The sequence below is a fragment of the Toxotes jaculatrix genome, chromosome 6, assembly GCF_017976425.1.
Source record: "Toxotes jaculatrix isolate fToxJac2 chromosome 6, fToxJac2.pri, whole genome shotgun sequence".
Classification (NCBI taxonomy): Eukaryota; Metazoa; Chordata; class Actinopteri; family Toxotidae; genus Toxotes; species Toxotes jaculatrix.
Genome location: NC_054399.1, coordinates 24,228,270 through 24,256,238, shown reverse-complemented (window position 1 = coordinate 24,256,238; position 27,969 = coordinate 24,228,270). Strand labels below are relative to the sequence as shown.

The following is a 27,969-nucleotide window of genomic DNA, read 5'->3' as shown; positions in this document are numbered from 1 at the left end:
TCATCAGCCTTGTCTGGCTGTGTGCACAGAGGAGGAGATGGAGGAGGGGGGAGGAGAGACACGCCCTCCTCCCCCCTCCTCCCTCCTTCACTGCTCTCGCTTCAGATCGATGTGACGGTGTTTGTACCTGAGGACTGAACCCTACCTGTGGATCCTGTCCCGGCAACAGCACTATGGGGATCTCCGCGTCCAGTCTGCTGGATGACAACAAATCCAACTACATCAAAGGTAAAATCGGGAAAACATGCGGATTGACGCTTGGAGCGACGCGGCGAGGACGCACCGCGCTCTCACCGCGCGCTCACCGCCATTCATTTACCACCGAGGAAACGCCGCGGTCCGTTTCTGTCGGCTTTCACAGCAAACTTCTACTTCACAGCTTTGTTCTGTGGCGGAGATTAATGTCTTAGTGTTAGTGATAAGTGAAAATCGCCGAATCACTCAAAGAAGCGCGCTGTTTTTTTTCTTTACGCTTCACAGGAGTCAGTGAATTTCAGGGTCTGTCCTGATTTGTGAGAACCTGTGTCTCATTCAGGTCTGTGCTCAGATCCTATCTTCTCATGTGTTTATCTGCTGAGAGTTTATCTGAAAAACGCAGCTGATCATCTTGTTTCCAGAAATGTGGATCTCTCAGTCCGGTTACCCAGAAACCTAAGTTCACCTTCCTCCGGACAGTTTGTCTGACAGAGGGGGCTTGGGAGGGCTGGGCTGGGCTGGGTTGGGGGGGGGGGGGGGGGTTATCTGCGGGGCTGATCAGGTCTCTCAGGCCTTTCCAGTCTTGCAGGACAAAGACAAGTGAGAGGGGACAGAGTCCGCTGAGTGCTGCTGGGTGTGTCCACGGGTAGACATGTTGAGAGGACAAAAGATGCATCTCCTCTTTTTGTTGTGTGTAAATGAGATGGATGACACAGTAGACAGGTGCAGATTCAAACAGGTGGCTCCGCTGTATGTGCCAGCATAAAGAAACTGAATCAGTCACACAGTGGATTCAGAAAATGTCAGCAGTATCCTTTAGCTCAGAAAATGCTGCAGCTTTAAAGCTGATATTTGTCTCCAGGTGTAAAGAAGATGAGTCAGGAGGGTATTTATAAAGTATAACGCAGTTGTTATGGATTCTTCATACAATCCAGGGCAGACTCAAACTTTTCCCCATGCAGGAATTAGCAGTCCGACTTTGGCCCACACCTCAGCACAGTCTGCTCCCAGTTACTGATGATATTTAAAGGTGCGTTCAGGTGCTTCCTGGCTGGAAAACCTCTGAGTCACTGAACGTATGAACCTGGTAGAGTCACTAACACATCTGACAGACCCGCAGTGATTCAGCTGAGTCTGGCTGAGTATCAGCTGTATCTGTTTTTCTTTTTTTTGAGGGGCAGTTAAAGGTGCCACAGGTCAGGGCTGGAGAATGATGATCCAATTTATGGCGGCACATCCTGATATCCCCTGCAGGTCAAAGCATCATTTAACGTGAATGCCATGGGAATGTTCACCCAATGTTTTTCACTTCTAACCATCTGCTGAAAACTGACAGGTTCCTGCACTTTATTGACCAAATGTCTTCGACTGTCTCATCCTTGCCTGAGGCTGTTTCCAGTTTCCTCTCAGTGGGTCTTCTGACTTATAGATCACCATGGAACATGGAAGAGATTTGACTTTCCTGTTTTTTGAAAACAGGGCTGACAGAATGTTGAATTTGCTGATTTGTTTTAAAAAAATCGAGTTTATTCTTAAAAATTTTTGTGGTGCATTTTATGTTTATGTCACAGCTGAGCTGCAGTAGGGAGATGGTAGGAAATGAGGAGAGAGAGAGAGAGAGAGAATGATGTGGAACAAAGGACCATGAACTGGGGATGATTTGGTTTATGGTTGGCAGTCTAACCCCGAGGCCTCCAGAGCATCCAAGTTATTAAGTTAGAAAACACCTGGGTCATATGAATAACACCTGGGGTCAACACTCGGTTAAACCAGCTGTTGTTAACAAACAAAATGAAGGTTAAAAGTCAGAAAAAAAGCAGAGAATGTGACAAAGCACGAACAATATAAAACAGAGACAAAACTTGGCCACAATGATGAGAAAAATCTGGTGTCCTCAGAAAACATGGCAGAATATAATTCTGTTTTATATTCTCAGTGAAACCAACGTGCTGTTGTGGGTGTTGACGCTGGTTGTGTTGGCTCTGTGGTTGCAGTGGTTACAGGACACGGCCTCGTGTTAGGGGTGTGCGATATGTCGATATTAGATCGTGAAGGATTAGAAGTGTTGACGATCTGCCAGAGGAGAGAGATCGTATTATCGTCTATAGGGCACATTCTATTAATTGCAGCTCTATGCTTGCGCACAGACGCACAAAGTTTTTTTTTTTCATGGGCAACTAACAGCCCGCTTCACGTGAACATGACCAACCAATCATGGCGAAGTACGAGCAGTGCTGCTTTTTTTTTTTTTTACTAGCCTCGCTGTTTTAGTCAAGCTGTAGCGGGTAGCCATGGCCGACAACGAAAGTGAAAGCTTGGAGTTGGTCCCCAAGATGAACTCCACTTCAGTCGTATGGAACAAGGGGGGAGTTGTAGGTTTCAGCAGTGAGGATCACTTCCGCGTTCAAAAAGCTGCAGTTCCTCGGCTGCCGCTGGGGGCTGGCTCCAGAAGTGAGCAATTCTCCATTGACCCCCATGTTAAAATAGCCAACTTTACAGCCTAAAAAAACACATTTACAGCCTGGTACATTTTTTGTTTTTGGTCTCTATTGATAGTTTCCACCTCCGTGAACACTGTGAGGGGGGTGAATTTTTTTGTACCACAACCGTTTTAGTGTTATTTAGGCTTAATAAATTAGGGCGTGGTTACGTTGAATTGGCTGCCTGTGCCCATAGACAGGCACAGGCAGTTAGCTCTTTGCTAAAGCACCGGCTGTGCTAGGCGGCTACATCCAGAGGCCTCCGGCTAACTCCAGCGGTTGACAGGGGCTGCAGTGTCCGTGTTTGTTTGCCAATGTTCGGACAGGTTTTTGTGACAGTATGGCTTGTTGTAGTGTGGACTGTACTAACCGACCGTCTAAGGAGTCTGTGTTGCAGTTTTTCCGGTAAGTAAATTTCTCACTATTTTACCTGGATGTTTGCACTAATTAGCATGTACCGGCATATTTTGCCGCTGGCTTATGACTAGTGCTGTCACTTTAAAAAGAAATTGTGTTCGAACGAATCTAAAAAAATCTGTCATTGTTCGAACATAATCGAACCCACACTCAAACCTCACCTCAATACACTACAACAGTAATTGCTTTTGTTCATGTGTTTTATTCCTTGCAAAGCCTGTAAAACATTCACACGGCAACTAAATGCATATAATCAGTATTTTTTAAAAAACGTTTTTATGAACTTATTCCTTGCCTGTCACCGTGAGAATAATACGTTGTCAATCGAGGCTGTACATTTATCGCTGCTTTGCTTGTCTTTGGCGTGTCTGCCTCCGCGGGATGGTGAGCTAGCAGGTGAGCCCGTAAATTTGTTGTTGCTGAATGGTACGGTAGCTTCTTTTTGCACAGCCGACAAACAGCCGTATTTTTGTCCGTGACTTTACCATCCATTGTGTAAAAACCAAAATACCTCCACACGCCGCTTCTCATGTGTGTTGGCGTTGCGATTGTCCGCCCAGGGCGGCTTTCCTCGTTACGATCCATTTAGCAAATATCAAGTTAGCTTAATGTTCCTAACCTTTACCGCTGAGAGGCTGCAGGTCAAGAGGGGCCCAATGATAGGTCAATAATATAGTAGCGCCCTCTGCTGGAATACAATGAAAACTACTTCAAATGGTCTGACGGGTTGAGGGAGATGACAGCCTACAGTCGAATGGGAAATAACAGTTCGAATACGAACTTTTCACCCCTCGTTCGAACCTATGTTCGAATATCGAATAAAAATTGACAGCCTTACTTATGACTTAATTGCCGATTTATGGTCGCTGCTGATACAGATAGAGGACTGGAGCGGATAATGCGGATAAAAAGGAACGCTGTTGCGGTGTGTTCCGTGCTCTCGGAGTCCGTTTATTGCGGGAATACTCGGCTACAATTTTATTTCGTCTCATTTTTCTGTTTAAAAAGTCCGACAATGCATGGACAGAGCAGCTCCGTCAATAAGCGACTGCTCTTGTTTGTGTGCTGCTGTAACTGTAAGTGGATAGTGGGTGGAGGCAGCGGTGAAAGCCGGTAAATATTAAACATTTTAATATATTATTATCACCATTATTTTTATCGTTATCATCAATAATAATGACAATAATAATAATAATAGTAATGTTTTTAACTTTTTATATAATATGAAATAATAATGATTATTTCACAGTTAAATAACAGGCTAGAAATAAATTTCCCCCCACAACTCCACCAAACCCTGCAGCTCCATCTATCTGAAACAGTCATGTTTAAAACACAGCAGCAACATTATGATCTCTGTTGTATGCTCTGTGTCGCGGTCGTACGGGGTCGAGCTAGTCGGGTCGGACTCGGGGACTGTCGTGTGGTGGATGTAGATGCGTGTAGCTGCCACTTAGCTTGTTAGCCTAGCTGATTAGCTGATTAGCCTTAGGCTAGCTCGGTTGCTTCGAGCTAAGTGGCCAGGTTCTCGGCCGGCTGACCCGTAAAGTAACCGCCTCTTCGCCAAATATATAAAGTACACTCCCACTAAAATCCAAGATGGCGCAGCTCAAATGCCCATGGTTTGGTCACAAAACCGACTCCCTGAAACCAATGGGTGACGTCACGGGTGCTACGTCCATGTCTTATACAGTCTATGGTATGGAACTGGTTTGGGTTTTCTCCAAACGACAAAACGCAAGCAACTGTCATTTGCAAAGTTTGCACAGAGAAGGTTCGAGCTTCGGATGGCAACACAACGAACCTCTTTAACCACCTGAAGAGGCAGCATCCGAAACAATTTGCTGAGAGCCAAGCAGCGAGGCCAACCACACATCAGCCAGTGGTAACGGCTAAAGACATTAAACAGAAACAACCAACTATAACACAAGCCTTTGATAAAAGCACGCCATATGAGAGAAGTAGCAAACGGTGGAAAGAGGTGACTTTTTTGTCTTTAGGGCTAAGTTTTTACACAGAGAATAGTTTGGTTCTAAATGAACCACTGTAAAAATGAACTGTGATAAAATCGTGATTTTACCATTAAAAAATCTTGATGTGATGTTTTTGCCCACCCCTACCTCATGTGTTCAAACTGGGAATGGAAAAGTAAAAATAGGGGTCCTGTGCTGCAGTGTGTTGACCGTGTGTGTCCACTGAAGTGCTCCCGAGGTGGAAACTCGTGGAAATGTTTGTTTTTGTGTATTTTGTTGCTACACACAGTTAATCCACACTGTTAATCTGTAAATCAGACTGTAAATCAAACACCGTATGTGTTCGAGGCAGGAGGAAACCAGCTTTTAGACTCTTGCTTAATGGGATCCTTTGGGTGCTCTTTATTGTCTGCAGCTCATGTTGCAGCTGTGTAAAAGCCTCCGTGGCCTCAGTCTGCAGACTTCAGGACATGCCTGTGCTTTCGTGTTTGTTTCGTCAGTTTTTCCTGGCTGTGCGTGGCACCGTTCACCCGTTTCTCATGGTGAAAACATCCCTCTCTTTCTCTCTCTGTCTGGGTCTGCAGCAGTGAAATGTGCGTGGACAGGGCAGAAGGGCGGGGTGGGTGTGTAGTTTACAGGGTTGGGTTGGATGAAGTGATCCTCTTCAGTACATATGATTCATGAATTGACAGAAGTCCAGTTTTGGTGGAGACATGGAGCAGTTTTTCTCTCTGATGTCATTGGTCCCTTTGTCTCTGTCAGGGTTTTGTGCCCTTTAGTAGAATATAACTTTTCTTTTTTCCAGCTCTGTCTGATGGTATTTGGTGTTTTGAGTCTTCTGTGTGGTCAGACAGAAAACAACTGACTGAATGTTTTATTTGACAGTCACAGTGTAGAGTGGGGGACAGGGACCCTGGTGGAGACAGAGTTTGACATGCAGTAATAAGGCCCACCTGCTGGAGTCCATCCATGGATGTTGTGGTTATGTGGTTGCACCTGAACTGTTTGGCTATCAAGGTCCCATTGAATACATTTATTTGATTATACAACCCATAATAACTCTATACTGATTAGAGCTGCAAAATCGATTAATCCCTAAATCATTTTTCTTTTGAGATGAACCAGTAAATTGAAGATCTTTGGATTTTGGGGCAGATGCTCTAAATACTTCATGATAAGGCTCTGGAGGCCATATTTCACTAATTACTCCAACATGTGTCTTCTGAGCTTCTTGGATGTTTTTCAGACTGAAACTTCCCTGGAAACAACAGAGCTTGTGAGATGTAGTTTGGCTCTGTGAGGCCGTGAAAATATGGATCCTCAGATAAAATAAATACTCCCAACCACAGTTTTAGATGGTTTTTACAGTGATGATGATGATGGTGGTTATGACATTTATTTGTCTGAGCAGAAAGTTTGAGTCGTACATCATCCACATCTGGCAGAGTGGTGGTCCATCTTTATTGTCCACATATTTTATCACAGAGAGAGCGAACAGAGGAGCTCAGCAGGGTGAGACATCTGCTCTGCCGTCTGCTCTGTGGAGTCGCTGCATTACTCACCAGTTTGAACTGTTTCCTTCAGACCACTGCTCATCTCATCATGACTCAAAGGGATGAGTACCAGGAACCGGGACTGGACCAGAGTCTGTGCTCCCCTGTTGCATAGTGTTTCCCTTCTGTTAGAATGGTGTATCCTTTACGAGGTCTGAGTCTGAAGGAAGGGAGACACTAAACCTCAGTCCTGCCGTTTGAGGACGGACACACCGGTGTGTTTGCATGTTTGCAAAATGGCTTCAAAGAGTGTAATGTCTCCTCTTTCTAACAGCTTTGGAAACACACAGGATTTAGCTCAGTACATCATCTGTTAAGACGGAATATGTCACACACACAGTGTAGTCTGTTTGTTACAAGATTTTATTGCAGCCTAAACGTTACTAGCATGGCTGTGAGAGTTGCAGAGATTCTGATATTCTGGGTTTGTTTTTCCTGTCAGAGTGCCATTCTTCATGCTGTGTCACTCTGCCTCCAGCTGCCATTACACAACCCCTCAGATATTCAGAGGAGCTGAGAAACTGCGAGACTTTCCCCCCCTTTTTAGATCTGAAGCCACAGCCCTCCACAAAGAGAGGAAACTACAGCTCAGAGAGTCGGCCTGAAGCCCACCTGCTGTTTACTCAATCTCCCTCAACAAGTGTCCACAGAACACAATGCAAGTCCAGCAGAATGTGCTGCCATGCAAACAGCCTCTCACCATCAAACCTGCTTTGAGTAGCCAAGAAAGTATTTCTGCCTCTAACTCTGAAAGGAAGAGACAGCACTCTGATGATACCACAGTAAATTCACTAGTCATTCTGTAGACAAAGGATCAGTTCACTCAAATTATGGAAAAAGATATTCTCACTGAAAACCACGAGGCGTGTCCTCATACTTTTGGCCATGTCCAGGTCTTGTCTCTGTCAGCTTTGGGCTCGGTGCAGATGGAGGATTCTCCACCTTCCAGCTGAAAGTTCATGTCTGTATGCAGGTTATTTATGGTGTAAACACGAGGAATGCAGGCAAAAACGAGCGACCTGTGCGTCGGGACCTTTACATTCCTGCTTTACGTCACCCAGGTACGATGGCATGTGAGCGTCAAACAGGCTCTGCAGCTTGTAAAAGTCGCTGACAGACAGATTAGTTTATGAGTGTTTAAGAAAAACTCGGAGTCAGCGACGCCCATCTGAAGCAGCTTGTTCAGATGCAGAGAATATATCTTCAGTGTCAGTGAAATTACATCAGGGCAGGAAAACCTGTCAGCGCTGTGAGGGAGGTTTACTGAAGGAACCTCTGCAGGTGCAGCACTTCCCCCCCGGCCCCACATCTCCTCGTGTCTCCGTCATTACATTCAGGTCACAGAGCAAAGCATAGATTTTTCCGAAAAGCAAATCAAAATTTGTTCTCCTCTTCCTCTGACTCATAACTCAGTCAGATCTCACACTGATGTGATACACAGATATTTAGATTCAGGGCGGCTTACACTTTGGAAGAATATCTCTATTTCCAGTGCCTGTGTCAGACTCATGACCATGAATCAGCTTAGAAATCATAGAAAGAAGACACTCCTGTCAAACCACTGCTTTTTATCAATATCACTTTCCAACATTTTTACGCACAGTAACTCATTTTTGTTTTGTCACACAAAACAAACAAGGACTGGCCTCATTTCCCGCTGCCTTCTTGTTGTATCAGTAAATAGTCACAACCTGGCAAACAGGTTAAAAATTCCTTTTTTTATTTGCAGTGGGTGGAATTTTGTTTGCACCACCTTCAGAGATGGAGTGTGAGTGGTATCAGCTGTTTCATTCATGCTTCAACATCACTGGCTTATTACTCAGTTTGGCTGTGGCCTGACAGGTAACGCCACCTTCATGCAGATGTACAGCGTGGCCGTGTCATAACCTGACACAGAGACTCTGCCGATACGCTCGTGCCAGCACTGTTTACCGATGGTCGTCGTTTAGGGAGACCTGAATCCGCCTCAGATCCTGACATCCTTATGACGGCAAGAAACCTGAACCTTCTGCTGAAGAAGAGCGCTGCAGTGTGTGTTCAGTCTGAATGGACTTGAACTTCACTTTGTTGTGTGTGTGTTCTCAAAATACACGAACACACACCTTCATCTATCTGTCACCAACATGCAGCCCCCTCCTCTCCTCACACACACACACACAGCCTCTGAGTCTGTCTGACATTTTTCTGCTGTGCAGTGACTTGCTCGGTGGCTGAGGTATTTCCTGCCTGACGACACAGAGACGCTCCTCTCTGGACCGCACAGCTCAGTGGACTGTCTGAGCAGCCGCCGCCATGATGCCCACATATATGTTTAAAATCACATGAATTCTTTCTTAATATTTCAGTCATCATGTTGCACTTTTAACTTGTTTATAAAGTAGTTTTTGAATGTGCTTTTTTAATGTGCAGAAACTTGAAGCTGTAGAATACATGTCCACAGTGTCTCTGCATACCTGTGCACTTAGTGTGTTTGCGTGTGTATGACAACGCAGATGACATGTGCTGACATGTCAGCGTTCCACATGCACCCCAGACGACCGAAGGAAAACTCTCATAGTCTTATATGGAACAAAGAACTCCGAGTTCGTCGTGATTTACCTGTTGGATCAATCATCTTCTGTGATGCAGGGACTCACATTCTCATATTTTCCATCTAAATCTTTCCTGAATGATCTTTGTGAATCATTTTGCTGCAGGAGGTGTCGGAAAATTCCACCAACCCTCCCCTCACAGTGTCAGAGTCACACCAAAGTGTCTCAACACTCAGGAGCGCAGTATAATAAAGTTTATTAAATTGATAACACCAGAATCCATCGTTCAACAGTAAAACAAACAGAATAAATAAACATAAGCAGATATAAACATGATAGTAATAACGAAAACCAACAAAATGCGGAAATTAAGTGTGTATGGACACACAGTGTGTTCTAGGGTAGATGTTAGAAATGTGTGTGGAGGCTGAACGTTCAATGTCTGGTGAGGGTCAGAGGCTCAGACTGTGCAGGTGAGCTGACCTTGGCTGTGGTGTGATGTCTGGGTGTGTTGTTTGTGTGTTCATACATTGATGATTATCTGTGCCACATTCCTTTTGCATGTGTTTCTCCTGGAAACTGAAGGCATTAAAAGATGAGTTGACTATTTTTTGACCCAGATCTGAACTGAAATGCTGTTTTCCAGTTTCATGAAATTGTTCTTCAGAGATGTTCTGCCATTTAGATCTGATCCTGCGATGCATTTAGTTAACAGCTGATGATCTGAACAACACCTGCGCTCCTTAAATATTTGCTGTTTCCTGTGTGAAATAGCACCTTCTGCTTGTTTTGGTTGAAGGTGGAGGTTTTATTTCACAACAGGAACCCACCTGTGCAATAAAACTGTGGCCATTTTTATTTCGTCCTTCTGCTAAAGAGGTTTTGTTTAGTCCTCTTGGATCTGTTTGTTGTTTGTTAGCAGGAAATCCCAGAAACTTGGTGACAAAATTCCACGAAACAAGTCAAGAACCAAAGAACAAGATGAAATCTGGATCTGTGATGCAGATCCAGATTTAGGAATTATTAAAAGAATTTCTGAACATTTCCATGTCTTAAACATGAGCAGTGAAACCTGATCGTGTTTAAAGGCACAGAGTTGGATCTGCTGCTCTCTGACATTATGAACGGTGAAGGTGGAAAATCAGGTCTCTCCAGTGAAACAGGGGGTTGTAGTGGAGCTGCTGCCTCACTTCACACACTTATAACTCACATACCAACATATGTTTCAGTGAAAGGACAGATTGCTTTAATACTCAGAGGGAGTTTTGCACTAATGAGACTTTAACTTTGAAAGAAACTTGCTCAGTTCAGCTGAGATGTTCTCTGTAAATGTGCTGATAACCTTTGATTCAGGGACATTTCCATAACAACTTCTCTCTGAAGCTGCAGGAAAGCAGCTGAAAATAAAATCAGGATTATTCTGTGGGTTCACAGCTGAGATGTTACCACGGCGACGGCAGCTTCTTCACCTGCACCTACCACGTGGATTAGTCCGCAGGTGTGGCTCTTAAGGTCTCATGTTCTCGTTCATGTGGAACAAGTGTAACAGGTGTAACATACTACACCCAGTCAGTGTAAATGGCTGTAAGTCTCCTCACAGGAGGCTGTTAGAGGTGACAGAGGCTGCACAGGCTGCTTTCAGAGGAGCCGACGTGCACAAATCTCAGAAAAACATTGATCAAGGATAAAGGGAGCTCACTGGCAGATCCCATTCTCGACACGAGGGAGGTAGAAATGGAAATAGAGAGCTCATTAAGCTTATACTCAGAGTCATGTAAGTCACAGGCGTGCAAACATCCAAATGAGCTGTGTGCACCTTTGCCTCCGTGCATGCAAATGTTCTTGTCTTGCTGCCAAATTGTCCCAGTGGCCGACTGTGGACAGGTGCTCTGGCTTCTAGCCACAGTCCAAACACATGCAGGTTAAGGAGTTAAGGCGTGAACACATTTACTGTTGGTTTGGCTGCGTTGAACTGAGTCTGTCCCAATTTGCTTCAGCTGGTGCTGAGAGTCAACAGATAAAGTCACACAGGTGATTGTGATGAAGGATCCTAATAGTTTGTCCCTCAGTCCAGTGCTGAGAGTTAATTATACAAAATCTGTCACAGCTGTGCGGTGCACTGTGAGTGTGACGTGTTGTAACTGAACTTTGGGGTTCTTCCTCTGAAGCAGCAGCACCAACTGTTGTTGATGGATGCCGTGTGTTTTCTTCAGCTGTTCAACTTCCTGTCATGGCTACAAACATCTGTGAGTGTTGGTGGAAACAGTCAGAATCTGTGAAGCTGTTTAGTCTCTGCAGGTTTCAGTTACCTGAAGGTCTGATTCAAGCTTCAGGTCAGTGGCTCAGATGTAGGATATGAGAGTGGAGAGGTTGTCTGGGCTGTGTTTGTTATCCCTGAACCTGTGTTTTAAATAACTGAAACCACAACGATTCATTACAGCTGAATTTCTTTCCTGAGAATCTGTTTTTCTGTGTTAAGGCTCTGGCAGCTTCAGGGAAAGAGTGGGTGAGCAACTTTTATTGTATTAATTGTCACCATTTTAACACAACATTCAGTTCTCACAGTACATTTATAGTTTGTACAGGCTGGAACGCCCTTATTTCAGCCACGAGCATAATGTGGAAGAGTCTGTGGCTCCACCTTCACTTACACATGTAAGCACATTCATGTTTGTGTGTCAGTTGCTGCCATTGTGTGTTGTCTTTGTATGACAGAGTGTGTTCATGGGCGAGGCTCGCCTGTTGCGGTTCATTCTGACACTTTGTCTTCGTCTGCTCTGCTTTAAACAAACGTCTTTATGATCTGTCCTCACCATTCTGCACATTATTCACTTTTATTGGTGTTACTGTTTGTTTTTTTTCCACATGCTGGGGACAGCAGATAAACAGAGGCAGATGGCTCACACTGGCACATTTACAGTAACGCTGATGAATAAAAACTGTCCCTGTAAACAACAACAGCAACAAAAACAAGGCAGTAATTATGAGTAATCACTAATAATGAATTCATTTATTGTTTCGTTTATAAAATGTCTAGAGCCCAAAATTATGTGGGTCAGGAGGAAAAAAGCAAGATCCTCCTCAGCTTTACGATGATGATTATTATTGTTTAATTCCTCCCCTTGATTTAGAGAAAAAAAACTGATGAAAAAATGATAAATCTCCCCCCCCCCGATCAGCAGTGATAAATTCTTCACCATCATCTGTTCTGTAGTTCAGCTGTTTAAAGGCCGTCTGAAGGTGTGTCTGAATATTTCTGCCCTCCTCCTTTCTGTGTTTGCATAACCATTGAGCCTGAAAAAGAACATAATAAACAAACAGCGGCTGGAGATATTTTGCATTGCACCAGCAGCAGGATGATGAGACCAGGGCCGGAGTCAGAGCCATTCAAATCAACTCAGAGCAGCATGAACCGAGTTGAACTCAGAGGAGGGATCGCTGAAGGAGAAAGAGCTCCTCCATCTTGAGTCAGTGAAGAGAAAGAATATATTTCAACTTACGTCTCTCAAACAGCTGGCAGCAGACTGAGCCAGTGAAGGACTAGGCCAGCTGACAAATAAAATCAGTCTTCTGCTCAGAGACCTCTGAGAGTTTGGACCTGCAGCTCAGAGGCAGAGGAATAAAACTTGTCCAAGAAGAAACCTGCTGCTTTTATGATCCTCCCCCGAGTCACAAAAGGTCCACGTCCAACCTGACTGGATGCTGCTGCGCAGACGCAGGACAGCAGGCTGCAGTTCACATCAGGCACTGACAGGCAGTGTCTGTGGAGGACTGGGTGTTGTCTCTGTGGATGCAGACTGGTTTACTTTCAGATGAGATGAGATGGTTTCATGTGTCTGTTGTCTCCTTGTTAAATCAGTGTGCTATGTGACTGTTGGCAGAATGACCTGAATTCTTTTCAGTGGTGTTTGGTATTTCAGCACAGTAAGAGTCAGTGATTATTTTAGACACGTGAGGGACGCTGTCCACAGTGAGGGTGTCACAAAGACTGTCCATGGTTTATAAACCACTGGAAAACGAGGACTTGTAGCCTCCATGTTGAAAGAATCAGGCCTGGAGTCAGTAGAGGAAAGGTGGGGGTAAAGGTTCACTCAGGTCCTCCTAACAGGAAGTGTTGTTGGTGTTTGCTTTGTATTCAGGTTTGCCCGGGCCGACCTTATTTATAATCAGGTCTAATCATCCTCAGGTCTGTGTTGGACCGCTTCTGTCCTTTGGTCCTTTTTGGATTCAGACAGGTTTTCCACAGGTCTGTACTGAACAGAGATGCATTGATGAAACTTTATTTTCTTCCACTTCTGATTCTTGGACTTAACTTGTGAGATGTGGAGAACCTAAATTGAAACTCTGCTCAATTGTTATTATTATTTTAATTTATTTTTAAGGAAAGGATATCCACTGTGATTAGCTGATCAGCAGAGGAAAGGGCTCGTCGGGGTCAACGAGGAGACGAGAGACCGGCTAATCCTTACACGCTGCATTGTTTAGGCCTGAGGAAAAAACAGGGAGTTCCCCTGAGATTCATCAGCAGCTTCAAATTGCAGCTGCTGATGAAGAAAACTGCCCCCTCTCTAACTCCCACTGTGAAACAACACTCCTTTAAAATGACTTTAATTTACCCCTTTAAAACCAAATCTAACTTTCAAAGGGCCTCAATTAACAAATGAAGTAGAATTAAAGTGGTGCGCTGTGTGGTGTAAACTAATGGACTGTAACGTGTTAACGGTTTATTGATGGTTTTCTGGATGGGTTAAGGGGTTTTTACCTCTTTAAAGCAAAATGTTAAAACCATGAGCCGGCCACCTTTATGAAGCTCTGTCTGTGTGTTCACTTTATCACAATCCATTCACTGTTCTATTAGTTATCCCTAAGTATCTGACTGAAACTCACTGACTGCATCATAGTGATTTGGGCCATTTTACAATAAAAATGAAGGAATTCAGTTTGATTAAACTCAGACTTTTCTTTCTGTTTGTCTTGTTTTTTGTTTTTTTTTTAAAGCAGATTGTCTCTGCCCTGAAACCGAGCTATAAAACACCACGCGCATTTCTCAGCTCTAAATGAATGTTCAGTCCAGACGTACAGTGTGATGGAGCACCGCAGGATCTGTTTCCATAGTGATCTGAGGCTGGTTGTTGTGGCCCTGTGCCATCATCCCCGCTGTAAAACATCCTGCTGCTACCCGGAGAGATAATGATGGAGCCACGAACCTCAACATAAACAGTGACTGTAACAGGCAGAGAGACAATAAACAGCAGCCGCATGCTCAGGCATGTTTATCCATTAAGTGGAAGATGTGTCACAGGGAATTACCTTTAATGGTTTGTGGATATTGAGCATTTAAAGCTGGGTAAATACTCATTCAAAGGATTTTTTTTGCTGCTCTCTCTGGTGGATGTGATGTGGTTTGCAGTCGAGCAGAGAGGAGACAGAAAATGGGAAAAATTGGAAAATTTCTCCGGTGACTTTGGGCGAGCCTGAGTCTGTCTGTGCTGAGCTTTGTTTGGTTTCTGCTAAGAAACTGAATCCCTCCGCGTCAGGAATCTGGCCCAGTTTAGCAGGAACGGACTGAAATCGGAGAGCTTTTTCTTTTCTCCCAGTAATCGTCAATGTACTGCCAGCAGTCGTAGGCTGACAAACCACAGGAGGGACTGAGAGGAGCAGGAAGTGAAAGGGATCTGGTTGATGCCGTGTAGTGAGAGCGGCCTTGTAGACTTGGACAGAGACAGCGTGTCTGATCGGACGCTTTGGATAGGAATGAGTCATATGATCCAGACAGACGTGAACAGCAGCGTCTGATGCGTGATCTGATTACAGTAAAATGCAGAGATGACCTCGGGTACAGTGTGATGTCATCTGGTGTTTGTTACTCAGGCTGGAGGACGACTGGCCTGTGTGTGTGTGTGTGTGTGTGTGTGTGTGTGTGTGTGTGTGTGTGTGTGTGTGTGTGGGTGAAGCGTTTGGCAAAAGTAGTTCAACATGTTGGGAAATGCACCTATTTGCTTCCTCTGCAAGAACGAGATGAGAAGATTAGTCTGCTGTGTGTGTTCGCTTCAGAGTCAGGACATGGTTAGCCTAGCTTAGCATAAAGACTGTTTAGAAATCACTGACTTATACATTCATTTCCTGTCAGTCAGGTGAGTGTTTCAGTGACACCTCGGTTAATAGAACTCAAACTTCCTTCCCTCAGTTTTATAGAATCAAGAGTGAAGTGAGTAAAAATGTGCACTCTTTGTGTTTGACTTCCTGGTTCATGTTTCATTTCCTTTACCTGTAACGTCACGCCCACACCAGCACACCTTTCTCATTGTTGGTCTGAAATCTGACCACAAGGCAGCGTGTGTGTGTCTGTAGACACAGGTGTGTGGACGCTCAGTCTTCAGCACCTTTCCTCAGGCATAATAGATTCTTTTAAAGTTCATTTTTTTATGTGTTGTTCTAATTCCCAAATAAAACCAATTGATGTGGTGTGTTGTCTCTGTCCATGTCTTCGTTCAGGCCAAGCCGAGGCTCAGCTGAAGGCGTTCAGTCCGTACTACAGGAAGCAGTTCTCCGTGGCTCGGTTCTCTCAGGTAGAAGATGACCTGGAGCAGCACAAAGAGAAGATCACACAGCTGCTCAAACAGAGGGTACGTGTCCGAATGTGGAACTGGCTCCAGACCCCGGCTCAGCAGCTGCTCCCTCACGCTTTAAAATCTGGTTTAATGACTCAGAGGTTTGGTAACAGGCTTGAAAGCAATAAAATCAGAAATATGTAACTAACGTAATTCCAGTGAATAATTCTATGTGTGTTGTTTGTGTTGTGCAGGAGGCTCCTCAGGAGGCAGAAGTGCTGTATGAGGAGGCCGTCCTTTACTTTGACGACACCAGGAAGTGGAGGGAGAGGTACATAGTGGTGAGAGCCAACTACAGCCTGGAGTGTCACGAGAGCCTGGAGGTGAGGATGAGTGTGAATCTGCCGCCGTCAGTCGAACAACACGAGAAGCTAGATGGCCTCAAAAGAACGTTTCGATCTTTAGTCATGGTCTTCCTCACCTTTCTCTTCTTCTTCTGATCTGATCAGAGTTTTGTTAAAGGGGTTCCTCCTCGTCACAAGCTGCTGCCTACAGGGGGCACTGTTCTGACCACGGAGGAGAAGTACATGGCCATGGTGGACAGGTGTTTTCCTGATGATTCCAGTGAGTAAAAGACTTTGTGTTTTTAGAGTCATAGTCACAATGCGACACAATGAAGTGTCTCCACAAACGGCAGCAATCAGCGAACAATGCACCACAACTGTCCTGAGTCGGGTTGCCTTGATATCACCTGCCTTCTGTCATTTCTTTTTGTACACAGTAATACAGGGCATCAATTATATAATTAGATAAAGAAATATAGTTATTCTGTACTAATCAGTGTGTTGTCTTTTCACTCTTCCTAAATATATTTCCCTATTTGTCACAGAAAGAAAGAGCTGCACACTCACAACTCAGTGCATAAAAAAATGAAACTAACAAACATGTACAACCTGTGTGCAGATAGCGCTGATAACACTGGTTTCTGCGGAATTTCCCTTTAATCACAAAGGAAATCGAGTGTTCACATGTAGAACTGGTTTCCTCTGTAAATGCAGGCAGGTTTGAACAGGCGCTGAGCCTGAACGTTTCCAAGGTATTTACTGGGACCCACAACTGTGACCTGGGATCCACATTTGTCAACACACCTGATCGTCTCTTGTCTCACGAGCCTTCTGAGCTTAAGACTCGACTGAAGACAGCAGGTCAAAGACACGAATAGATCATTGATTACTTCATTAATTAGCTAATTCATTCTTTTTATGACCCTCTGGAAATTATGATCCCCCAAACAAGCAAATACTACTACTAATAATAATGATAATAATAAAAATAATTATTATTATTATGCTTGCAAGAGACCACTTACAATATTAAGCATAAATGTCATGTCAAATGTAGCTGATTAACTGCAGCAGAGTTACAGGAACTTAAAGCTCATGTTCATCACCCTGAAAACAGAAGTGACACAGTCAAAGCAGCAGTAACACAACTGCGGGATCAGATGTGGAGATTGTAACATCATACAAGTACCTCGGTGTTAATTTGGACTACAAGCTGGAGTGGTCCACAAACACCGAGGTGCTCTATAAAAAGGGCCTGAGCTGTTAGACCAGACCTGTTCTGTTAAAGTTCATGATGTCGTCTGTTTCAGGTGTGAAGGAGGACTTCGCCCCTCCTCTGTCGGGGATGCCAGGTCAGTTTCCGGTCTACCTGCGTCTGCCCTACAGGAGAGACTCTTACTTCTGCTTCAAGCAGCAGGCCAAACAGGAAGCCTTCCTCTCCATCCTGACAGACTGCATCAGACACCAGAACCAAGGTGGGACACTCCAAATCCTCAGAGACAGAACAGACACTGTAGATCTGAACACTAAAACTGGTTTTACCATCCTCTGCTACAGCTCTGAGAACAAACATGGAAGAAGTATGTGAAAGAAGAAGGTTGTTTTTTAAATTGTTGTTTAAAAGTATTATTATTCTCTGGAGCCCAAGTGAACATGTTCAAATGTCTTTTGTGTTATGTTGAGTTTATTGTCACAAACAAACTGGGAAATATTCACATTTCAGAAGCTGAAGTTTTGGCATTTTTGCTTAAAAAAATGATAAATAATGAATCAGTTATCAAAACAGTTGCAGATTAATTTTCAGTCAGTGGACTGAGTGATCAGTAATAAATCGACAGATTTGAGTAACTGCTCTGGAATCAGTTGTAACTGACTGAATGAATCTGACCGAAGCCTCTGAGGGAACTCCAGCCTTTAAACCTCTCCGTCCTCCTGGGAATCAGCGTTTGATTCTCTCAAGACGCTCTTTGGCTGAACCAGTTTCAGCAGTTGCCATGGCAACATATTCACCACCCCAGCTCCTAGGAGCGGTGGAAGGACCTGGGTGATGAAGCTTTATGTTGAATTCAGCTGCTACATGTCACGATGCGGTGCTCGGTCAGAACGAACACACTCTGATTACTGATGACACATGAGATTCATTTTTATTTCTTCATCTCTCCGTCTCTTCCCTCTGTGTCAGACTTCCTGAAGAAGAAGACGTGTGAAGTTCAGGCCTTCCTCAAAGCCATCCAGCTCTACAGACAGGACAAAGGCAAATACGAGGCCTGGGACATGCTGATAGGAAGTGACGTCAGGGTACGTACCTGTTCTTTTGGTTTGTTGGTTGTTACATTAGCAGCAGCTGTGATTCTTAAAATACACATTATTATTAACAAAGGCTCACGCTTACATTATAAAAATACATGATACAGTTCTAGGAGAAATCTCTACCTATTAAAGGAATAAATCAGGATTTTGGGAAACATGATCCTTCTTCTGATAATGAGATGTGAAAGTTAATCCATCTCACTTCTGTGTGTCACAGTGTAGCGCTGCTTTGCTACAAGCTGGATCTTATTCTGGAGTTTCTGTCCTCCATCTCATGATAACATTATTAATCACACTGGACTCACTGAAACAGTAGCTAAGATCTGGTTCGACAGTTGACCGTTCATCCAGATTCATTTGAGCTAAAAGGTCACAGCTGAAATGGTGCTAATCATCCATCACTGCCCACAGAGCTACGGCAAGTACAGAGGCTCAGAGCTGAAGGAGGAGGTCAGGTCAGGTCAGGAAGGTTGAGTAAGAGCTGCAGTGTTGTTCTGTTAGTGCTTTCTTAAAGATAATATCGTTATAGTCCCAGTAAATGAGCTCCCAGTTAAACGAGCAGTGGAATCGTGTGCTCTGCAGAAAGACAAAGAAAGCAGAGAAGAAAGACAAAAGCCTTTTTTCTTCCCAGTCTTCGTTTTTCTGTATTTAATTTGTCCTCTTTCTGTCTCTCCACCCTCCTCTCACTCTTTGGTCTCATTTTACTTGCTGATTAACTGCGTCTGTCAAACAGATAAATTTGATCCTGGAGATGAGTTAAAGATTCATGAAACAGATGTTCAGCTGAAAGAGCAAAACATCTGTCTGTGCAGCAGCACGCTGTAACTGAACTGTGTCCCAGCACGGCAGTGACAGTGGTGTCTTTTTGTTGTCTCTTACTTCCCTTCGTTGGTTTTCATGTCGTCTCACTGTGACGTGTTTCATGAAGGCGTCCAGCTCCACAGTGATGCACAGGCATGTTTCTTGTGTGTGATTTTAACTTGTCTTTAAAGCTACAGTCTGCCCTGAACCTCATCGTTGGGTTATAGTTCAGAGACCAATTGACAGCAGGGTTTCCTCTGCCCCGTTTATAGGCTGCAGTGTGTGTGTGTCGGGTTTGTGTCGGAATTAGTCGCAGCTGATGTACGCCCTCTCACTCTGTTTGTCTTTAATCTTTGGCTTCCAGCTGCAGAGATGAACAGTGAGTGTGACGACAGAGCAAACACACTGTCACTGTGTCATCTTTTACTGTGTTTCCCTCTTCCTCTCTCCTCCCTCTGCACCTCGGCCTTTCATCGTTCATGGTGCTTCCCTCTGCAGCCGAGCAGGAATCCTCCCACATAACGGACAAACGACGCCTCCATTGTGTTGTCGCTCTCTCACATTGTTTGCTCTAAATTAGCTGGAGGTGAAAAGGAAGTTTGAGTTGCTGCAGGAAGTTTTGCTGAGGTCACTCCTCACACACACACACACACACACACACGCACACCTTTTTAAGTGGATTTTTTGCTGCAGTAAGTCAGACATTTCCTGTTGTTTCTGCTGGATACACATGCAGTAAAAATACATACCATAGTGCACATGCTTGCACTCACCAGCATTTTTGGCTTGCGCAAAGCACATCTGACACACACACACACACACACACACACACACACACACACACACACACACACACACACACACACACACACACACACACACACACACACACACACAGAGGAGTCAGGGCAGAGAAATGAATGGAATGAATGAAATGTTGGCAGCAAAATTAACACAAACCGTTTCAGTGTGTTTTCTAACCACAGCTGTGAAATCAGTCATGTTGTCAGGCATTTTGATTGTTTGGACAGAGAAGTGTGTGTGTGGCTCTGAGTGTGTGTGTGTGTGTGCGCAGACTGTGTATCTGGATGTTGGTATTTAGTTATCGTTTATCATTTAGCGGCTGCAGCTTCTTAAAGGTGAGGGCTTGTTTGCCTTTCTGTGTTTGATGCAACTGTGACTGGAATAAAGGTGAATAAAGTGATGAACTCGTGGATGAAGTGTGTGAACATTCCCACACACACTCGTCTGAACAGTGACGACAGCAGGCAGTGTGTAGTAAAGGACTTCATACACTGTTCATTTCATTTGATTCTGTCAAAAACTCAGGTTAAATCAGGTCAGATACCACAGGACACAACACACGACCCTCAGCCCATGCAACAAACTGTTTATGTGGCAGGTTATCTCACAGACTTGATAGATTTCAGTTACAGCTGCACTCGTAGGCCTTCAGGGGCCCTGGAGGCCCCAAATTCACTATGTGGAAATTACTTTAAATGTTTTAAGTGTAAATTAAAACTAATTTATAAGGCAAAATTAGATCTTGTTTGTTTCATTTTTCAGATGATGTAGTGCGTACACAAAGTATGTTCACTTAAATAAAGTTAAAATAAATCCAATTAAAACCAGACTAAGCTGGAGGCCTGAACAGAGGCTTCATAGAGGGTTAATCTGGACCTGTACATGACTCTGAATGAAACAAAATGAATAAATCTGACTTCATCTCTTTGGGCTTTGGAAACCTGAGTCATTTCAGATAATCATTTCGTTTGTTGGTGTGTTTGCAGGTGATGGCCAACGTGGTGATGGAGCAGCTGCTTCCGTCTCTGGAGAAAGAGATGCTGCCTCGTCTCAAAGCCAAGAAGACAGAGAAGAAGAGAGTCTGGTTTGCTGTGAGTCAGACTCTTACTTGATGCTTTCATCCACGACAGTGATGTGCTGGAATTTCCACACTCTGACTTTATAACAGAAGCTGCTGCTGCTGTTTCCTTGTTAATTCAAATGAAAACAAAGAGCATTTTAAAATGCTTGTAAATGTTTTATGGAAGTCTGATGGCTTCACACATTTAACCCAGTTAAATCTGAAATAATACATATGTTCATGCTGTCGGCCATTCTCTGCACAATAAATGTCTCTATTGTTTATTCTCTACTGCAGCTGTAAAACTGAAAAATGAAGTGTTTCCATTATTCTGAGCCTAGAGTCCAGAGTTAGATAAAAAAATGGACTGTATTGTTGCAATGGTTTTAATGACTTGTTTTTGACTAATGCACTGACTGGGCTCAGACGGTGGAGGCGGCGTACATCCTGGTCCAGGAGCATCTGTTGGAGGGACTGGCGACGCTGAAGGAAGAATGTCGGACGTCGGTACGGCAGCAAGAGGTGCTGATCCACTCCGACATGGACCAGATCCTCAACTCCAGACGGCAGCTGGAGGAAAAAGTCCGAGGTACTGCTATCATTCTCCTGTTAGTCTGAGTTAGACTGATACTCACTGCTGTCAGACACAGGATGAGCTGCATTCCTCTCTGATAAATGTGAATGAAACTGCCTCTGGGTGGATGGTGGTGAACAGAGGCTGAGGGATAACACAGGGCATCAGCTGAAAGTGGAGTAACATTCAGGACAGCACCTGTGGTGAGCCCCTCCTCCACCCCCTCCTTCAGGCAGCAGGATTGACGGGTTCTAAAAATAAAGAATTTTATTTCCTTCTGCAGCCAAAGTATCAGAGCCGGCGGAGAAGCTGTGCTCTGAGTCCGTCCAGCCGTACCTGGGCTCAGTCCTGGAAGAACTGATGGAGCCAATCAGCTCAGGTTTCCTGGAGGGACGACAGCTGAGTGAGAAGATGATGGACCAGGTGTGTCAGGACGTCATGGCGGGAGAAGAGAACGAGCAACTAAAAAAGGTTTGTTCATATTTATCCTCGTTTGGTTTTTTCTTTTTTTTCAATAAAAGTCTGAACAAACACTGTGAAGTGAACTCATGATCTAAGGTGACAGCTCAACATTTTCCCTGCATGAAGAAACAATGTGGTGAGTCAGAAACAGCCAAACCTGGCAACACAATCACAAACACAGAGTGTAATTTGAGGCTGTGACATGAGCGACGTATGAAAGCTGATATCCCTGCTCTGCCCTGCCTGTGTCTCATCTGTGTTAGAGCTCAATACTGAGAGTTAAGATCCAGGAATTCTCTCCATTTATTATTTATGCAGATCATATACACACATTTCAGGGTTTTACAGTCTGTATGTGGTTTAAAAGGAGGAGTTTAAAAGCTGAACCTGAGACAGGGGCTTCAGATTAGCTTCACATATATGTAGTCTGGTAGAACATTCAGCCTTTCTCTGTACTTTGGATTTGACACTGGACACTTCATTGTTCCTCTCCGTCTCACAGGCTCTGTATAACATGTCGAGACCAAACCTGCTGAGCTGTTACCAGAAGATCGGCTCCCTGCAGGAGAAACTGCAGCACCTGCAGGAGAGATTTGGTTTCTCCAATATCACAGGAGTGATCCACAGCGCTCAGATCGACCTGCAGATGGTACAGCAATGACAACACACACACACACACACACACACTCTCTCTCTCTCTCTCACAGTGCTCACACCAGATTTATTTCATTGATGTTCTCCTCCCTCAGCCTGACAGCTGAGCTCCTGTGTCTGTGCTCAGACAGAGTGGGTGGAGGGATGTTCTGATACAAAGCCAACTTTCTGGAAGCACTTGTGATTATAATATGAAACGTGTGTGTGTTCCTTCATCACACTGACTGTATTTCAGAGTTGAATCCGTACAAAGATTCAGTTTTGTGAACACATGATGAATCAGGTGTGAGCTGCTGCTGCTGCTGGGTTTTCCAGCTGTTTGCACTGTGTTTGCATGTGTGTGTGTGTGTGGGACATGAAACTGCTGCCTGATCTGGTCTCATCTCGTCCTCCCGTGTCGCTCGGTCAGCTGATGGAGAACATGGCTTACACGTTCGAGCAGCTGCTGCACAAAGCCGTCCAGGACAACCCAGACAACGCCGGCTCTGCCATCGAAAAGGCCAAACACAGAGTGCTCAAGGTCAGTTTGTCGTTCCTCACAGCAAGACACAACACCTGCAGCTGCTGGAATCAGAATAGTTTAAATTACATTGGATTCATTAGTTTTACCAGTAATTTGTAAAATGACAGGAAATGAAACTGATGCTTCACTGTGAGAAGGATCACTGTGGATTCTTCAAGAAGTCTGGGAGAAATAGGAGGAATACAAGATATACTAAGTCATTAGGAGAAACCTTCTCAGAAATGTATTTTTTCTGAATTCTGAGTTTCTCATAATGGTTGAATAAACTTTCATTTGATCCTAATCTAAACTAACAATGTACCATAAATGATATGAAATGAAATTTTTACTATGACATCCAAGCCCAACATTAAATATCAGGATCAGTTCATTTATATTTAGCACAGTTAAGTGAAACTGTTCTGAACGAGCTCACTCGCTGCTGTGGAAAGAACAGGTCACCTAAAGCTGCTTCAGTCGTTATATGAGAAACTTTATAGAGTGATGCTTGAAATGTTGTTTTAACTGATGTGAATGATCTATAAAAAAATTAATTCAAGTTATTAAAAAGAAATGAAGATGCGCTGACCTTCGACTTCTCGTCTCCTGTCTGCTGCAGCAATATGACTACGACAGCAGCACAGTGAGGAAGAGGATCTTCCAGGAGGCTCTCGTCTCCATCACGCTGCCCTTCATCAAGAAGAACCTGGCCCCCACCTGCAAGGCTGTGAGTCAACACACACACACACACACATACACATGCAGACTGTGCAACAGCTGCATTATGTAAACACCAGATATAAAAACCTCTGTAGTAGATCCATGATGTACGAGCACAGAAATCTGCACACACACAGTTCTGTTTTATAAATATTACTGACTGTGGAAACACCATAACAGAATGAATAAAAAGAACTGAATTATGCACAGTAATGAATATTTGATAAGAGTTCCCTCTAGGAAAACTTGTACGGCAACATAAGCATGACAACACATCTGCACATTCTGTCTCTAGAAGCAGTTCACATGTTGTGAAATGGATGTTTTTTTTAAGTGTACAGATGATAAATGGATGTGTATTCTCAGTGTTATTGTTTGAGTAGTCGTCAGTCTGTCCATCCTGACCCATGTGTCTTTGTCTCTGTGTGCAGGAGCTTGAGGGTCTTGATCAGTCCATCTATGCCGATTACTCCAACTTCATCTACGTTGAGAACGTTTATGAGAGCATCCTCCTTCAAATTCTGGACGAAGAGGTCACCAAAGGTACAGTAAGACACACACTGACCATGACAACCAGGCAAAACTCCCAGGACCAGCCACCGCTAATCCCTCCTGTTTTCTCTCTGTCCTGCAGTGGTGAAGGAAGCGGCGAGCCTGAAGAAGTACAACCTGTTCACAGACAGCAGAGACCTGGTCAGCCAGTCCAGCCGGTCCAGCCTTTCCTCTCCCTCCGTCTCCACTCCGAGCAGCCCTGCCATGGTGCTTGCCTCCCCTTCTAAAACATCCTTTGAGCCTCAGTCCCCCTCTCCTCTTGTGGTCAATGGTCTGTCTTCCAGCCCCCAGAAGGAAGAGCAGCAGGAGAAAGAGAGCAGCGTGAAGCAGAGTGAAGCCTCAGGGGACGGGACAGTGATTGAGACGCCTCTGGGCAAAGTTGAACAAAAAGAGATCGCTCAGAGCGTCGCAGTCATTCAGGATAAAGAGATACCTGCACCCAAGGCAGAAGAGGTCATCGCCCCTGTCGCACTTGAAGCAGCAGCAGCTTTAGCAGACACGACCTCTCCGGCTGAGACACAAGAAGTCAACGTAGCACCAGCCACGATCCAAAAGAAAGGGATTTCTGTCGAGACGGCGGCTGAGACGGAGACACAGAGCACAGACACTCTAAAAGAAGAACACCTAGCTTTGCCAGAAGAAGCAGCAGCACGAACAGAAGCTCCTGTACCAAGTCCTGATCCCACAACAGAAACAGTACCGTCTTCAGCAGTGGAAACCAGTTTCCAGCCAGTAGCCAGTGGTGAGGGAGACAGACGGTGCGAGAGCTCAAAAGTCAAGTCAGAGGCGCCCTCTAGTGGTGAAGCACCTGCAGTCACACCTGGAGATGTTGGCCTGGACATGAAGGGAGACGAAGCAGGGCCTGTTACTGTCTCAGATCCTAATTCTCTGGACGTGTCAGTAGGAAGTGAGTCAGCCCCCTCTGATGTGGAGTCCACAGAAGAAGTCAAAGTCACACAGAGCAGCGAGGACGAGGTCTCAACAACCTCTGATGTCTTGGAGAATGAGGCTAATGTCAGTAAATCACCTGTGAGCTCAGACGATGCACCTGAAGACAAAAGCACAAGTGCGGAGCTGTCTCTTCAGACCCACACGGAGGCTGCGAGCGGAGATGTCAATGCGAGCGAGGACATCGAAGCAGGAGCGAGCGTAAACGTGGAGGCAACAGTTACTACCACCTGTTTGTCTTCTGAGCCTGACAAAGAGGAAGCCCTGTCCAGCCCCGACGCCCGGCCTCTGGACTGCATCAAGGATATCCGTGACCTGGTGGTGGAGGTGATTGAGGTGGAGGAGCTGGTGCAGCGTTACCCCAGCGGAGTTCCAACAGACGAATAAAGCATCATGACCAATCACAGCTGCATCAGAGGACATGTGGACCAAGTGTTCTTTAAGCAGGACGGGGGGGGGGACAAAGTAATTAAGGGTGTTCTACTATGGTCTGCTGAAGGGCCTCAGAACTGTAGCCTCCATTTCAGAGAAAACTGCTCGTCTGCTTTAAATCATCCTCGTGTCAGAGCAGAGGACATTTTTTTCTCTGAGAGGAAACAGTAAAAGACTCCAGAGAAACGTTCACTAAAGCTTCCATGAACTTTAACACGTGCATGAAATGACATTAAATTATTTATACAAATTGACATCATTTACACAAATCATTACATCAGCTGTGTCAGGCGTATGCAACCAACAGAATCTGTTTCATTTAGTAAATCTGATGTTTTTTTTGTTTTTTTTATACAAACTACAAATATTTTAGCACCAAATTGCTTTAGAAAACAAGAAGATTTTGAACCATTTTAAGATTGTGAGTAACTTTCATAGTGGTGCAGTAGATTATGAATCTATTTTAAAGGAATAGTTAGACATTTTGGAAAATTGCTGACATACTTTAATTCATAGAGTCGGATGTGAGGATGGATATCAGCCTCATGTCTGCATGTGAGCTGGACTCAGGATGTGGTTAGCCTAGCTTAGCATAAAGACTGGAAACGGGGGGAAACAGCTAGCCTGGCTCTGCCCAGAGTTAATTCCACCTACCAACACATCTAAAGCAAAATGAACATGATGTATTTTGTTGGTTGGATCTGTACACACACAGAGGAAGGTGAAAGTGAAAATGTGGCTTCAGAGGGAGTTACATGTTTGAACTATTTCCTGTTGAACATCAAGCCAGTTGCAGTGTCATTACCTGAGGCAGAGGAAGTATGAAGAACTTTTACTCAAATAACACCAGTCCTACCAAAGTATGAATATGATTCATTAGAAGTGCAAGTTCTGCTTTAAGATTTTTACTGAAGTATCAGATGTCTCATGGACTTAAAGTATCCAAAGTAAAAGTTCTCATGTCAGTATTCTCTGACTCAAACTACTGCATCATATTTTATAAACTGATCGTATGTTTGATATTTAAAATCCTTACAGGTAACTACAGCTGCTAAATAAATGTGGTGAGGAAAAAGTACAATATTCCCCTCTGACATGTAGTGATGTAGAACAAAATGGAAATACCAGTAAAGTACTTCAAAATTATACTTCAGTGCAGTACATGAGCAAAGGTACCCGTTTCTACAGTTAAACTGTTTTTCATCAAGAAATAGTCCCAGCATGCAACACTTCCTGAAACCACAAACTGGTGTTTCACTTTGTGCAGGTTTAACAAACCACATATGACATATTCATTAGTGATCCTCACAGGTATTAGCGTGTTTTTGGACTGAAGACTTAACCTGTTTCCCCCTACTTACAGTCTTTATGCTAAGCTAGGCTAACCCTGTCCTGATTCCAGCTTTGCACAGACATCAGATTGTAAAGACTGATCCATCTGAATGAGTCACTTTCAGCAAATAAGCACAATTACCACAGCATCAAACCATTTTGCTGACATGACATCAGTCATCCACAGTCATGTCACTGTTTCATTTCTAATTCATTTTGAAATCAGTGAGGTTTAGTTTCATATCACTGTAACACGTATTTTAATATATTAGACCACATGATCTGGATCAGTACCACTGCCACATTCTCACTAAAGCTGTGTCGGCACATTGTCTTCTCCTTAATGTGATTTTATTTTTTTACTTACTGAAGGATTTCTTTAACAAAAAAAAGCTCAGAGTGCCTTTCCATTACCTCCATGTTGTCCACATGTGCCTTAGGTCTCATGAAGAAGGAAACAGCCTCCGTCATGTGGATGGGGTTGTTCAGTGAGACTGGTCCCAGTCTGAACACGTGTGCCTTTCACCTGCAGAGAGAATCTTACACAGACAGGGTTAGTGGGAGGAACATTTGACCATAAACTGTCCACCACATGAATGTTGGTTAATGCAAACAGTGTGGAAATATTATTAATAAAATAAGTCTATCAACAAACATTCCCTCAAACTATTGTTGTATGAACTCTCCACTCTCTGGTTTTAATTTAGGGAAAGAAGCACAAACAATAAATGGTTTTATTTGCCAATAAAACAAATGCACCATGATACTTTGATT

The 27,969-nt window shown here is 44.1% G+C and overlaps 1 protein-coding gene across 1 annotated transcript; it reads left to right on the top strand.

The window, feature by feature from the left end:
- The first annotated feature begins 94 nt into the window (after positions 1-94).
- On the top strand, positions 95-27,959 carry niban1a (niban apoptosis regulator 1a). The gene is made up of 14 exons (XM_041040044.1): positions 95-228; positions 15,645-15,775; positions 15,955-16,083; positions 16,210-16,324; positions 17,355-17,519; positions 18,227-18,342; positions 20,946-21,050; positions 21,446-21,608; positions 21,877-22,064; positions 22,558-22,704; positions 23,119-23,229; positions 23,831-23,938; positions 24,363-24,474; positions 24,566-27,959. The coding sequence occupies exons 1-14, from the start codon at positions 174-176 to the stop codon at positions 25,816-25,818; spliced, it is 2,898 nt and encodes a 965-aa protein (XP_040895978.1). The 5' UTR covers positions 95-173; the 3' UTR covers positions 25,819-27,959.
- The last annotated feature ends 10 nt before the right edge of the window (positions 27,960-27,969 follow it).